Here is a 15,131-nt window from a genome sequence, read left to right as displayed (position 1 = left end):
ATAATCTGTAATACCATACTGTTGCCACTAGATGTCTGTATAGTCCGTTACATAAATATTTATTCAGGGCTGCGAAATTCTTAATAAATAAAAGTTGTTGTTTTTAAAAATAATATCTGTCCTTGAAGTAATCCAAAAGTAATCAGTTATAGTTACAATACTTCTTTTATGAAGTCATTTGTAACTGTAATGGAATACATTTTTAAAGTAACCCTCCCAAGCCTGCCTATATTTAATTCAATTCACATTTATTTGTATAGCATTTTTCACAAAACATATCGTTTGAAAGCAGCTTTACAGAAAATGCATGCGTCTAAATTACAATTTAGAGTGATCTGTTATCAGAGGTGACTGTGTGTAATGCATTTCAATTAATTTTCATTCAGTTGCATTGTTAAATAATAATAATAAACAAAGCAATTCCAATAGGGTCCTCTCACCATCTGTGCTCGGGCCCTAACAATGGCTAACAAAGTTAAGGCAGAAACAATGAGCTCATTGAAGTAAAGAATACATGTTGTTAAATGATTAGGAAACGTAGAAAACTTTAGCATTGGGGCTTTTTTACAGACTCTAAATGTGTGTGGAAAAAATTCAACAAACTGAAAAAAGAAAAGTTTTTTTTTAGGTAATGTTATATTGTTGGTATCGGAAAATTTTCGTTCAGGAACCGGTCTCGAAGTCAAGGTATCGGTATCGATATCGGTATCGAAAATTTTGTTGGGATACCCAGCCCTAGTCTGTTCTCTCTGATATATGCTTGAAAATGATAACGCCGTCTAAAGATGTCTATTATTTGTAAAAAAAAAAAAAAATTAGCCTTTTTTCAGCAGGCCTCAAATCACTTTCTGCCAAAAAGCTGCAATGCAGTCCATAAATTGCTTCCAGTAAACAAACAGCCAAATTGCTTCTTACTTACATCGCAGACAAGGTCAAACACAGGAAGGGGTAGCTTAAGTCTGTTTGATATTTAATGAGGTCTTGAATTGAATCTGGGATTCAAAATACTACTAAACCTGGAAATAAATAGTTGAAAGCAAAAAATGTTTTCTTTTAAATATATAGATATTGTGTTGATTATATAATTTATGACAAAAGAGGTATTCAAACTTTTCACTAGTGGTCCTAGACTTTAGGACCTCACTGCATTCTTTTTGGGGCATCCAATAGAGGCATTTTAGTCCTGTACACAATGAAGACTACACAGAGAGCTCAGAGAGATAATTCTCCTACGCTGAGCATAGAGAGACAAACATAATGAGGAGGAACTGAAGAGTTTATGGGAAATGCCATATCAAATCACATAAAAGCAGCTGGAGGAAAGGTAGATGAGCGTTAAGCATTCTCGTGGGGTTTGCTTGACAGGCTCTGAGGTATTTCATCCCACCTTTAAGCCAATAGCAATAATGAAGCTTCATATAGCACAGATTCAACCATCATGATCAATAGACCCATCATGCATTGCAACACAGTGGGGGTGGATTTTATAGCATATAAACCAAAGGACTGGTCTTTTGTAAAATGCAGAGGGAGGAAGTTACTAAGAATGAATTGTCTTTAAAAATGCTTATGGTTAGTGAATAAGACAGACATTTATTTTAAAGTACCAACGCTCTGAACAAGAGGTCAAATTGTCTGTTTAAAGAGATAGTTAATTCAAACATTTTTACTTTACTTGCATTATTTTATCATTGACTTTTGTTCTTCTTTTGGAAAAGCTCCCAAAGCTATTTTTTGTCCATACAATGAAAATCAATGGGGTTCAATGATGTCCAATTAAAAAAAAAAGAGTGCTTCAAAATATCTTCTTTTGTGTTCCACAGAAGAAAGAAAGGATGAAGCTTCATGCTGGCCAAGTCTGGTTTGGTTTAGGCTTGTTAGGTGGAGATTTAGCTTGTGGACCAGCATAGTCATGACAAAACTCAAACAGATTGATCTTTAGCATTAATATAGCTGACTAAGGAACGTAGTGGTTAGGCTAGAGAAAAGGACCATACTGGGGACCAAAGCATTGCACTTGCTGGTGTCTGAAATAGCTTACTATCACATGAAGGTGGAGGTCCTTCAAACTCGAGATGAGTCCCCAGGCGACAGGTTTGAATGCTGTTCCCATTTAGGTGATATCCTGGCAAACATCTGTAACGCACTATATCACCTGTGGAACGAGAGGGAGTGAACAGATGTAAGCATATTCATCATTGCTTTATCAATTGTCTTTCAGATGCACTTTCTGTAATATTATGGAGAACATGGGATTTCTGAGATGCTCGGAACAACAGGAGCAGCATCTGGCTGTTCCTGCCATTGCCTCGCTCACAACTTGATGAAGGCCACGTCCCCTCCCTGTCTTGCTTAATGGCTGACAGTGACAATAAAAGAATAAAGGGAGAAGGAGTGAGAGTGAGTCAAAGGGAGACTTAACGTGCCGGCGCTGCATTGCAGTGTAATTAAGGAAGCGCCACACCGCATGGTTTACATTCATAACACCCAAAGGCTGCTACCTGAGGGCCGATCTCTGAAGCAAATCTCCCTGTTGTCACACAAACATTCAGGCATTTTGTGACTCAGCTAAGAGGAACAAAAACATCTAGTGGTTTTATAATGTAGCATTTAACTTGAAGAATTGGAACGCAAGCTTGCAAAGAAAGAAAAAATAGAGGCTTTGCATGCTGTGAAATACATATTTAGGAATGTGTTTGTGGCCACATAATGTTTATTCCAACATTATACACATCGCCACATGTGTTTATTCCAAATAAATAGATTGAGATTCACAAATAAATGTAAAGAGTTTCACAAAAAATGATAAAACTCACAAATAAATGATTTTCAACAACAACAAAAAAATATATATATATATTTACAAATGTGTTTTATGTCACAAACACAACTCTGCCTGGCATTTATTTGTGAACCCCTTTCTGTGCATTTGTAAATAACTGCACGCATTAGTGAATTGCTTCTTGTGCATTTGTAAATCCCCTCACGCATCTGTGGATTTTGAAACACGTCTAGCGTCGACGTGCAGACAAATCCACATATAAGTGGACTCCACCCACAGTTTCCTCAAGCTAATCAGATAACGGCCACATTGAGCTGACCAATAGTAGCATGTTCTAGCTACAACCAATCACGTTAGGCTTTACAAGCAGGGTGGTCTTGCCCTATCTCCATTGGCTCAAAACAAGCGTGCCGCACAAGCCCTGAAAAAAAGTGAAGCCAAAGCGCCTCGATCGCCCCCCGGTGACTGGTCCTAGTATAGGTCATAAACCCCTCCTCCCAATGTTATTCAATAGGACGTGAGACCAACTAAACTACACTTCAAATATATTTTTTTCCAAAAGTAGTTTGTCATTTGCTGTCGTTTTTATCACGCTGATGTAAGTTCAAGTGTCTGTTTTTTAAATAAGTTTATTTTTAGTTAGTTACGTGATGCTATAAAAACGGTGGTGTGACGTCATGATTGACAGGTTCTCTGAGCGAAGTAGTCACTGAAGACTTCGGGATCTTTGGAGGACTGAGGAGATTGTATTTACTTTATTTTAACAAGCCTCTTGTCGTACTGCAATCAACAGACATCAAAATTGGAGCAGAACGGAGAAACGGAGCAGATATAGGCCATTTAACAAAAAGTGCAGAGTGCATCCAGCGAGAGTGAGGGCGGGGCGTTGATTTCCTGCTCACTACTGCGCAGGTCTGGTCCCGAGATCGCAACTGCGCAGACTCAAGTCCCAAGATGTCAGCGCCATATCGGGACACTGACGGCTTCACTTCTCACCAATGGAAGAGAGCGAAGGGGCGTCGTCCATCTTTTTTTACAGTCTATGGCTCAAATAGGATGTGTTAGGCTAAGGCCCATAATATTGCTTCAATAAAATATGTTGAAAACTTGGATTTCGTTACAGTTAGACCATTAGACTGTATATCAAGCCAAGACACATTTTTTTATGAGCCTTTGAAAATGCCAGAGAAACAGCGCTTACATCTCTGTTATGGGAACGACGCGTTATGGAAGCGCCGCATTATCCATGATAAAACAGAAAAGTTTGTGTAATATAGGTTAAATCTCCAAGTAGGCTACTGTCACAACAGCTTTTCCCACTTCTTCAGTCAAGTTTTAAATACGCAGCAGCTCCGTGGATCTAATGATCTATAGAGCATTAAATATGTATTATGCATTTAAAAATGAAATGCCCAACAGACATGTGATTTGCATTTATTTATTCGTTAAAACACTTGATCACACAAATAATATTTCATATGAATCAGACTTAATAATATTTTATCGTAAAAATTACTTGCAGCATCTAAAATAAATGCAAAGATGTATTTTTTCAGCATTGCATTATCCACTCAAAACCCCAGTACACGCTGTTACATCTTCAATGATGGTCTTTTGGGCTGATATTTGGTATTCTACATAATATTTATGTCCTGTAGCTAGCTATTTGTCACCACGATATTTTTTTAAAAGACAAAATCATCCGTTTTGTCATTTCTTACATCGTGTCTACCCCGTGCAAGGCAGTTTACACTGGACAGAGCAAATGTGCAAATTATGTGTCCTCTTTGTAATTGCGTGTAGTAGCCGCTACTTCAGAAGAAGAACAGGCATCCGTTTACTATCAGTGAATCATAGTGTCGCGCTGCGCCGCGTCCAATGTATGCATTATCATGAATTTTGAATTTTCATGTAGCCAGCACTAGTCAATAAGGAAGATTATAGACACGTCATATATCTGCAGGTAAGAAAACAGACGTCATGGGCAAAATGTGTTAACATTGCAAACATGTTAGTTTTACATTATTTGAAACTGCTACAGCAGCAGGGAAGATAATGGGCTATTTGCTTTTGATGTGCTGTGTCGTGCCGCTTGAGTCCGGTGTAAAGAGGGTGTTACATCATGCTCAGGATCTGTGATGATAATAATTTGTGTGTAATCCTGAGTTTGTCATGATGGAAATATAAAGAAGCCTTAAACTTCAACAATCTTTTGAAACAGGGTGTTTTAACCACACAAACAGCTCAATTTGAATGAAGCGCCCATAGATTATAGCTCCATTTCAAGGGTGCAAATATCTTCAAAATGAATCAGACTCAGTTACCGCCCCGAGTGTAAATCCTAACATGATTGGTTGTAGCGAGAACGTGCTACGATTGGTCAGCTCAATGTGGCCGTTATCTGATTGCCTTGAGTAAACAGTGGGTGGAGTCCACTTATTTGTGGATTTATCTGCACGTCGACGCTAGAAATGTTTCAAAATCCACAGATGCGTGAGGGGATTTACAAATGCACAAGAAGCAAATCACTAATGCGTGCAGTGATTTACAAATGCACAGAAAGCGGTTCACAAATAAATGCCAGGCAGAGTTGTGTTTGTGACATAAAACACATTTGTATTTTTTTATTTTTTTATTTGCAAATCTCATTTTATTTATTTGTGAGTTTAATACATTTTTGTGAATCTCTTTACATTTGTTTGTGAATCTCAATCTATTTATTTTGAATAATGTAACAATTCTAACCTCATACTTCATGGCCTGCCAAACACAATGACCTTAGTTAAATAACAGAATTAAGCGAATACATTGGATGTGGTGGATAATCAGTGATCAAAATATTGATTCAGTGTAGGTTTGTGCCAAAGACCATGACTGTTTTAACCCCGACTGAGGCTCTACAAACACGCTTCATTCCAGAGAGATCAAACAACCCCGCACCAACCCATAACAACCCATTTAGAACAATTAATATAAATGAATGCATTTTTTTCTCCATGCCAGAAAAGCAGTGCATTGATTTACCAATGGATTTCAGAGACAACAGAGGCTGGTGACCTCTGAAGTCATGATTGTTTTATTATTTATAAGTGTTTTCTGTGGGCACTCGGAGGTGAAACCAACAGCTTTAATAAACGATTCAAAAGATCTTTTGGGAAAAAAAGTTAAAATTTCTTGAATACAATCTAGTAAAAAAGAAACTATTAGAGATGGACAGCCAACTTTTTTCAATTACAGTTCGTTCAATTATAATTTGTAATTATTATTTAACTAGCAAAAATTGCTTAAGTAGTTGTTTTTAGAGGTGGAGTTTCACACAAAGACTGGCTAGTTTATAATCTGCTAGAACTATGCTAGGAAAAAAACAAAAACAAAAAAAACCTCAAGGCTAGTAAGCTAGTAAGATCCTCAATTCACCTGCTATAGGAAAGTATCGCAAACAGATTATATAGAATATAAAAGTACTTAATTTATAAAATAGCTTCTATCTGGCTTCCCCATCACTTTGTGTTTGCACAAAATGTAGACTCAACCTATGTGCTAGCACCAAGCACAATACAACATCGGCCTCTGCTTTGAATTCTGGCAATGACTCAGCATATCAGCAAGGCCCTATGGGACTGGTAGCTCTGGCATCTGAGCGGTTTTCTCTCCTCAAAGCGAGTTCTCGAGGGGTGTTAGCGGTGGGGGTGGGGGAGGTGTGTGTGTGGCTGGCTCTGCTATTCTGGGAACATTATTAATGAGAGGCGCTCAAGCCTGAAAATGAACTGGCAGCCTGCGTCTCTGCTCAAAATGTTCCACTTATACTGGGCCAGGCCGAGTCCACCAAACACGAACACACACAAGCAGGCATACAAATCAGATTGTAAATGATGTAAAATCAATTCGAACTCACCTATCTTAAACTCTTTACTGGCCATCAGTATTTCTGCATTAGGAATGATGGGAGGTGGCAAACAAAACTGAAGTCTATAGGCTAGAAGAAAGAGAGACAGAGAGGTAAAGAGAACAGGTTCAGACATGTCATATTGCATAGGGGTTATTCATTGTGAAAGTAAAGAACAGTTCTACATGACGAAAAAAATAGTAGTTGATGTTTGAGCAGTTATCTTTTCTTTTTTGGAGGGCTTTTTAAGTGTGACATGGCTGTTTTGACGCTGACAGCTATCAGTGTTGTCATGTCGTAATCCACCTGCAGCTCCACTGGATTGAAAAAAACTGTATTCAGACCTAAGCACCCATGCAGAGTTGTAGTACTTGAGTCTGGACATGGTCTCAAATCCATCTCAAATCCAAGACCATATTTTCATGGTCTTGTCATGAACTCAAGAACATTTGATTGGCACTGGGACTCGAGACCATGCCTGGTCTTGAGTACCACAGCACTTAAGATACATTTTGTGGTCTGTGCCGAAATGTGCCTTCTGAATCATTCAGACCCTCTTTAGATCTTTGTCTTGACTCCAACTCAACATACTCTGATCTCAGCCTAGACTGAGACTTGAATAGGCTGGTTTCGACTACAACTCTGCAATAATGTATTTAATCACATCTTTCCACAGGGTCCAGCGGCAATCAGGCATCTGCTATTGAGATGTATGGGAATGCTAACAGTAACTTTCTCTTGAACCAATTACCTTGGTAGTTGATCTTGAACAGTCCACCTTTCTCAGAATTGCTTCGGAAACGTATCAGAACTTGATTAGAAGTGCTGCTTGGTGGGTTGTTGGCCTCTCCCTCTGTAAACACTCCGAGTTTGCGAGCTGTTTCCTGAGGACCGTCCCTGTTGAAGACACATCATTAAAATTCAATGTATAAAACCCGCTAACCTTGCATTCTCAACGGGACAGGAAAACACCACATTCCTTGTTGCCTGACAATGCACAGTAAGTCAGATCCCACCAATATAACCAGGCTGATTTTGGAAACGTTTAGCTGAATATTGATTACTTTTGCTGATTTGAAGGACGATTCTAGCCATACTGATTACCTCTCTGATTTCAGAGACTCCTCTCAAACTCTTACGGTTCTTAAATGCTCCATTCAGACTCAGCCTCTGTGTCAAGACATTGTGAAACCGAAGCCACCATCTACAAGGACATCACCTAGGGGGGTTACCTTTACAATCCTCTTGTGGTAAGGGAACAACTTGGCACCAACCTAATCCCAGTTTTAACCATGACCATTCGGCTTCAAAACCATCTGTTTGTGGCCATCTGAGCTTGCGCTACAGATTATGTCCTATCCTGTGCATTCAGAAAAGCATCTGGTTGGCTCACTGGGAGTGCTGGCTCACTGAGCTGAAACCAAGCTGTCTTGACAGAGCTTTTCTTTACTCTTCTGGTTATACTGTACCTTTAGTTTGAGTTGAAGTTGATGAATCCTGCATGTAAGAGAGTACATAACGCCTCAAGAAAGAGTAGGAAACCATAGATACATAAAATTTTTTAAAAAAAATTAATTGCTTCAGTTACTCCAAAAAGAAAATTGCAGAGATTCATTGAAGATTCAATGAATTTAGAGAAGGTATGTAATTAGACAGCATCTTAATCTGTTTTAAGGGGAACCTGTACATACAGGCCTCAAGTGACTCAATTTAGAGGCTAATTAATTAGCCACCAGTATACATGTGCTATAAATATGCTCTCTCCCAGAAAATAAAGTGACAAACAGAGACAGAGAAAGAGAAGGTGACAAGTTGTAGAAGCACAATCGTTACAGGAAGTTGAACAACTCACCAGACTGTGATGAAATCTTGGGGACCATGGACTTGCAAGAGGGTGAAATTAAGACGAATTCCCAAGCCTGATGCCACTGTAATCAGCCAGCTGCAGTCCGCAGAAGCGGGGTAGTCCTCTGGGTAACCGGGTGAGAAGATAGTACCATTTTCTGATGTAATGTTACCACCACATGGCACTAAAAGGGAAAAATGAAAATGAAAACAATTGGAAAAATTGAAAAAGATGTTGTAGAAACCAAAGACTAAGGAAACACCATCACAGAAAGCAGCCTTGGCAGACGGAGGAGAAAGCAGAAACCAGGATAGGGGCAGGGCGACATGGGTGAAAATCCCCGCTGGGTTCTAAAACACCACTCGGTCTTTCTCAGTAGTTCACTTTCCATGCCCAACTCCATCCTAGAAATCCCTCTTGCAGGCAATGCTTTGCATTTATATAGACGTGTCCATGTTTCCAATGATTCAAATGAGCCCCAGACATATGAAATTAAATCCCCTTCCTGCTCTTGCTGATCCCTGATCCGATGCTGCTGCTGCTGCCCCCGAGTCAGAGGGGAAATAATCAATGCGATTTGGCTGGCGAAATAAAGTTAGGCCCACGACTTGAACGCACACATAACGACAGTCATAATACACTCTCACTCTGACTGTACTCTCAGCGGTTTCTTGCACCGTCAAGGTCTCTCCGTCCTCACATCCCCACTCATTCCCTCCCTCTCTATCCTTCTACAATTCTTTATAAACTCTTGCCTCCTCCTCAATTTTCTCTCGTCTCCGATGGAATGCTGAGAGGGGTGCCTATGTTAATCCCTGGTGCCGTGTGTTCTCTCTTGCCACCTTACTTGCTAAATGAAGTATCGATCACAGCATTGATTAAAAAAAACATCCCACGCTATCAAGCAGAAATGCATGGTGACGTTATCGATTGGGGGAAAAAGTTGAGTGGTGAGTGGGGATTGGAGGAATGTGGTGAACTGAAAAAGAGGAGGGAACCATAGATGGAGGACAGGCCAAGTTGGTTGATATGGACAGGTGCGACAGTGGAAGAGAAAATCGATCATCTTTTTAATGCCTAGAAGAGGAAATCTATGTACATGACACCCTGGGCATGAACTATACCGGTGGCAGCATGAGCAGGTGATAGCTAGGGCAGTAGGGTTGTAAAGTACTTATAATTTAAATTCAGTAAATATATATTATATATATAAATATTTTAAATATATGTGTGTGTGTGTGTGTATGTAATATATGAAATATATATATGTACGATTTATGTACAATATTGTAAGAATTTGTTCTTAACTTGATTTTACGTAAGTGCATTTCATTGTAAAATGTAGTTAGCCACAGCACTAATCATTCTTACCTCTGAAAACATCTCATTGGTCACCACAACAAAGTCTTTGACCTAAAGCAACACACTATGAAAACACTATAGTATGTCACTACAGGTGAAGATTTTACTATACAGATACAACAATACAATTCGGATTAATTAGGATGCTTGACCACAGCCAGTTTATTTCATTAGTTTCAAAAGCTGATATAAAATGCTTTGACTTCAGTATAATTACTCTGTACCTTTTAAAACCCAGGTGGTGCCGTAACTGGGGCAAGTATGTCGGAGACAACAAATGATAACGAGAGAGAGAGAGAGAGAGAGAGAGAGAGAGAGAGAGAGAGAGAGAGAGAGAGCGAGAGAGCGAGAGAGCGAGAGAGCGAGAGAGCGAGAGAGCGAGAGAGCGAGAGAGCGAGAGAGAGCGAGAGAGCGAGAGAGCGAGAGAGCGAGAGAGCGAGAGAGCGAGAGAGCGAGAGAGAGAGAGAGAGAGAGAGAGAGAGAGAGAGGCAGTTTGAAGTGCATTAAGAAAATAATCAGTTTTTTTGGGGACTCTTATTCTTACTTACTGGTACTCTCAGCTGTGACTTTACAGCTCCTTCAAAAATGTAATTCACCTGATATATATATATACACACATTCTGTAAACAAAAGAGTCATATCTTTCATCTTGACACTGTACATATTACACAGCATGGGAGTATGGTTCGTCACATTAATTTTTTCCCTTTTCACTCCGTGTAACACTAGAGCTCTCGATTCCTACAAATTCAATTACGCACACTGCAAGAGTGTTTTAACAAGGCCCAGGTTGATGCTAAGTTTTTCACTGGAGTATTGTAACACAGAGTGGATGAATAATGTGTGTTTCTATTTGCCGGTTCACCTGTGCAGTGATGCTGGGCAAAGCACCGGTGCCTGAACAAGGCGACGAGGCAGCAAATGCTATGTCAGACCTTTGAGAACCTCCCTGGAGCATCTTTATTCCCACACGAACATTCAGCCTCCCCAGTGCATATGCTACCTCGTGACCCACTGCATAATTAACTCATTGAATCAACAGAAAAAAAATGAGCATGAGAATGTGGGTCAAGGATAAACTCGATTCCTTTCCCATCATCCCCTTGGATGAGATATTAGGAAGGAGCCATTAAGTCTGTAGGGATGTTTTATAGTAAAGAATTTGCATTTATGTGCAGTTGCCCTCTTTGACCCACATTCTAAGCTGCCCATCTGATGATGGGTAAAACAAAGCTAGTAATTAAGCATACAGAATACATTATTTGCCAGTAGTTAAGTTTAAATATTTTATAATAACTTGTAATTTATTATCTTGCATTTTATGAAACAGAGGAAAAAATAAAGTCATGCAGGTTTGGAATAATGTGAGGGTAAATAAATCATTTTCATTTCTTTAAATCATTTAAAACTTTTATTTGGGAACACTTTAAAGCCTATATATTATATTATTGTAATTATATTATATTAGATATATATTTATAACACATCAATTATGCTGTGTAATGCATAGCATGAATAATTGTAACCACAGTTATAATACATACTTAAATACTTAGCTATTCATTGTTACGCATTTAGGAAGAATAATGCATTAAAACATAAAAAGGCTTTAAGTAAAGTGTTAGCCTTTTTTATAATGTTACATTCCAGATGTTTACTAATGTGGGAGAGAAAATGGAGGGGGTAGTACCTTCACAACGAGGAAACGGATGATCCCAGTTGCGTGTAGTACCATGTTGACAGGTAAGAATGGAGTGTCCCATCAGCTGATACCCAGGATAGCACTCAAAAGAGATGGACTGGCCCACATTATAACCAGCCCCCACCACCACACCATTGTGAAAGGGTTCAGGATCAGGACACTCCTGAAGTTCATAGGCTGGAAAAGACAGGCAAATTGATACATGAAACATGGGGGAAGAAAATGCATGATTCATTTTTGAACCTGCAAGAAGAAAGCAGAGCCCACGACAAGTTCATCTGATGTGACACCTCAGAGAAATTAATTTGCATCTATAAAATGATTGCTCTGAGCTCCAAGCACCAATTTAAACCAAGTTTTACATGTAAACCATATGCATGGAATCAACTGATTGCTGTACACCAACAAAGCATTGGGATTCGATTCAAAGCAAATGCAATCATAGCTCTGGCAATGCTGTCATTTTTTTTTTCTTCTAAGATTTCAATTATGGAGGTCTGAACTTCATGGGAAAGCAAACAAGTGATCAATGTTCATTGCAGGCAGTGAAAGCACCGAAACACACTTACTTCACAACATCTCGTCCCTGAGTTAAGATGATTTCCTTGTGTTTCTCCATGTTTCAGTCTATTTACCTCAACTATGTCTCAAAGTCATTCTGAAGAGAAGTTTTTTAATAAATATTTGTACGCATTTCTTTTCATTAGTTCTATCTGAGTCTGGCGCCATTATGAGAAGTTTTGCCAAATTATTTTTCAAATCTCATAGACACAAAAGGAAATACGCTGAAGCTTTCAGACAGAATGGCCATGACTAAAAAAATGGAATTATGTGGATCAGAGCATCTTTTGTAACAAAGCTCTGCAAAAGGTTATACTGACAGATATAATGCTTGATTTATATGCTAATGTACACATAATTATGTAAATACTGAAGTTATTTCAATACTGCAAACTGTCATTGCATTACAGTGTAAATTCTGATAGCTTTCATGGATCCTTCTTAGAACAGGCCCTTTTTCTATGACACAATTTTTAAATTCACTCATTGGACTCATATTCTACTTTGGATTCTGGCATCAGCAGCATTTTATACCTGATGGATTTTACGCACAGCTTCATAGAGAGCGGATTACTATCGTGTTTACTCGTTATCTTGACTGATTGTCTTGGCAAGGTATTGAAACTGACATTCAAATTGAGGTTCCTGAGAAAATAAACGTGGAAAGGCAGAACTGCAACAACAATGCTAACTACAACAGAAAGTGGAGTTTTATATAAGTAAAATGGTCAATCCTCAACTTTTCCAACATTTTTAGTTTCCTTACCCTGATAATCAAATCTGAAGCCAGGCTTATTCTGAGAGTGATCACTATGGAAATATACAGTGGTCTCATGGGAGGTGGTTAGAAGAGATGGTGGTATGTCTTGCCCACTGAATCTGCCAATCACTGTGCTGGTGTCAAAAGGTCCATTTCTAATTTCCAGGAAATCATGGTTGGCCTCAGTGGAAAAGTTCAAGAACTGCACATGAGCCCCTGTTTGGATGATAAAACAGGATGTCTTTAGTAATGTCGAAGTGGCATGCCATCCCAGTGATCTTGCTAACAACTAGTTTTATGCATGCAACAGGCATACAAGAACAGCTTCTGTCTACTTGAATGGAGAAATTGGAATTTGATTTCTATAATTGCGATATTAGGGACATAACTTCTATTCATTTTTCCATGAGTGCTCTGCCTCATTCTCATTCTGTCTCTGGTGACATTCCGTAACAAACCAGTTACATATCATGGTTAGTATCAACAGTTTTAGCCAATTCATCTTAAACTAGAACTCACTGGCATTACAAGGAAACTCTTTCTAATTAGCATCTGTTCATTCTGCTGTGTCCTTACCGTAACCGACTGGCAAGTAAATCCTCCAGGTGCAGTCACTGTTGCTAGGGTAGTTTCCTGGGAAACCAGGGCTGAGGATGGTGCCTTCCATCTCCTCTCTGATTCCCCCACACTGAGCTGAAAGGAAAAATGTTGGGGACAGTATTAGAAACATTAATTTAATTTGTCGAAAACACAATGCAATATAAACCAAACCTGTAGTGCTCAAGGTTCAAGTACTTCTAAAGGCAAATACAAACAGCCGACAGCTGTCAGGCTATTATTAGAGAATGATATGATTTCTTTCACTTCATTTGATTGGTGGGAACATAAATATGACTGAAAGTGAAAATTGCTGTCACTGACCTGCAAATGAACTGGTCTTTTATTGGTGAGCCAGCATGGCTTCTATAGTTGCTAAATATACAGTAGGATCCAAAAGTCTAAGAGCACATTGAAAATCTAAGATATAAAATATACAATATCTAATTTAATACATCATATGTATTAAGTGATATACATGTCATGGATTTTAACATTTTGAACAGAAATGTTCATCATGCCTGTAATATTATATATTTGTAGATCATCAAGTAAGTAATTAGTGTAAATTTGTAATTAGTGCTTTTAATTGAAGCAAGAAAATATGCACAATCTTTATAAAAAAAAAAATCATATTTCAGATAGTTTAAAGTCCTGTAAAAGCACATGATGCTGTTTTTCAGTTTAACTTTTCACTCAACCTGTAATGTGTATTGAAACTGTAATCTCCATGGTGAAAGAGCATGTAAGCATGCAACGCAATCTGACATCTACGACAGCCTGTGTGGGTTACAAGTCGATTGACGTGTCACGTTGCTTAGCAATGCAGTATACCTTGTTCACTGACCCTGAAAGCTTTGTGCCGAAAAAAGAAATGTAACACATTAGCTTTTCTATTGACATCATGGGGAAACAAGTCTTTCATTTATTAAAAAGGCCAATTCACTTCCCAAAGCTATCAAAGGCCACTCGAGCACCTCTGCAGCCTTCAATCTTCTCATATCAGCAAAAACGTATGCTCAATCCCCTCCTCCTCTCGAGGCTTTGAATCTAAACTACTGATTCATTCAAATATCACTCTGATTAAAGCCCTGGCTTTGGACTCAAAGAGACTCGATGGATGTACTGTGAAGCCCTACAAAGCTTCAGATCATGAATGGAGTCTTTATAGAGAGGAGGGGTTAAAAATATGTTCTGTGCTTTTGAAAAAGCAGCAGGAATCCAAAAAAAAACTGCTGATGATCATCCAAGCAACGGAGAAACCATCTCAAGAGCCCAGCCAATCACAGCAGGAGATTGAATTAATGGGGTATAATTGAACGTTAGGTTTTTTCAAAAAAACATGTGATACTATTATGTCGATCATGTGGATACTCTTTATCCTTGCTCTTTTCACTGTATTAGATAAATTAACAAACAAAACAGCATTTTTCTAATGAAAGATGGCACAAGCACACATGTCAAATTGCATTATGTTCAAAGTTAATGTGATGAACTACACACTGCTAGGACATCTGTGTGAACTTGAGGAGAATTGACCTCATACTTTCACTAAAATGAGCTAGGGACCAGCTGGATAAAAGCAATAACTGCATAAATGGCTCAGAAAAGTGAACTTAGTTCTGTGAAACACTC

At 38.7% G+C, this 15,131-nt stretch overlaps 1 protein-coding gene across 2 annotated transcripts in view; it reads right to left on the bottom strand.

Moving 5' to 3' along the window:
- csmd2 (CUB and Sushi multiple domains 2) overlaps nt 1-15,131 on the bottom strand; it is a 364,863-nt gene that overhangs the window by 58,123 nt on the left and 291,609 nt on the right. For both annotated transcript variants that reach the window (XM_077196124.1, XM_077196123.1), the window contains 7 exons: nt 13,476-13,592; nt 12,906-13,115; nt 11,567-11,755; nt 8,521-8,698; nt 7,420-7,565; nt 6,678-6,758; nt 2,042-2,155 (listed from right to left, as the gene is read on the bottom strand). In XM_077196124.1, the coding sequence (XP_077052239.1) occupies nt 2,042-2,155; nt 6,678-6,758; nt 7,420-7,565; nt 8,521-8,698; nt 11,567-11,755; nt 12,906-13,115; nt 13,476-13,592 (1,035 nt within the window). The remainder of the gene's footprint in view (nt 1-2,041; nt 2,156-6,677; nt 6,759-7,419; nt 7,566-8,520; nt 8,699-11,566; nt 11,756-12,905; nt 13,116-13,475; nt 13,593-15,131) is intronic.

This window comes from Siphateles boraxobius, unplaced genomic scaffold (genome assembly GCF_051911475.1).
Source record: "Siphateles boraxobius isolate OS27281-9 unplaced genomic scaffold, OSU_SipBor_1 35, whole genome shotgun sequence".
NCBI lineage: Eukaryota > Metazoa > Chordata > Actinopteri > Cypriniformes > Leuciscidae > Siphateles > Siphateles boraxobius.
This window is presented reverse-complemented; position numbering and strand designations above follow the sequence as displayed.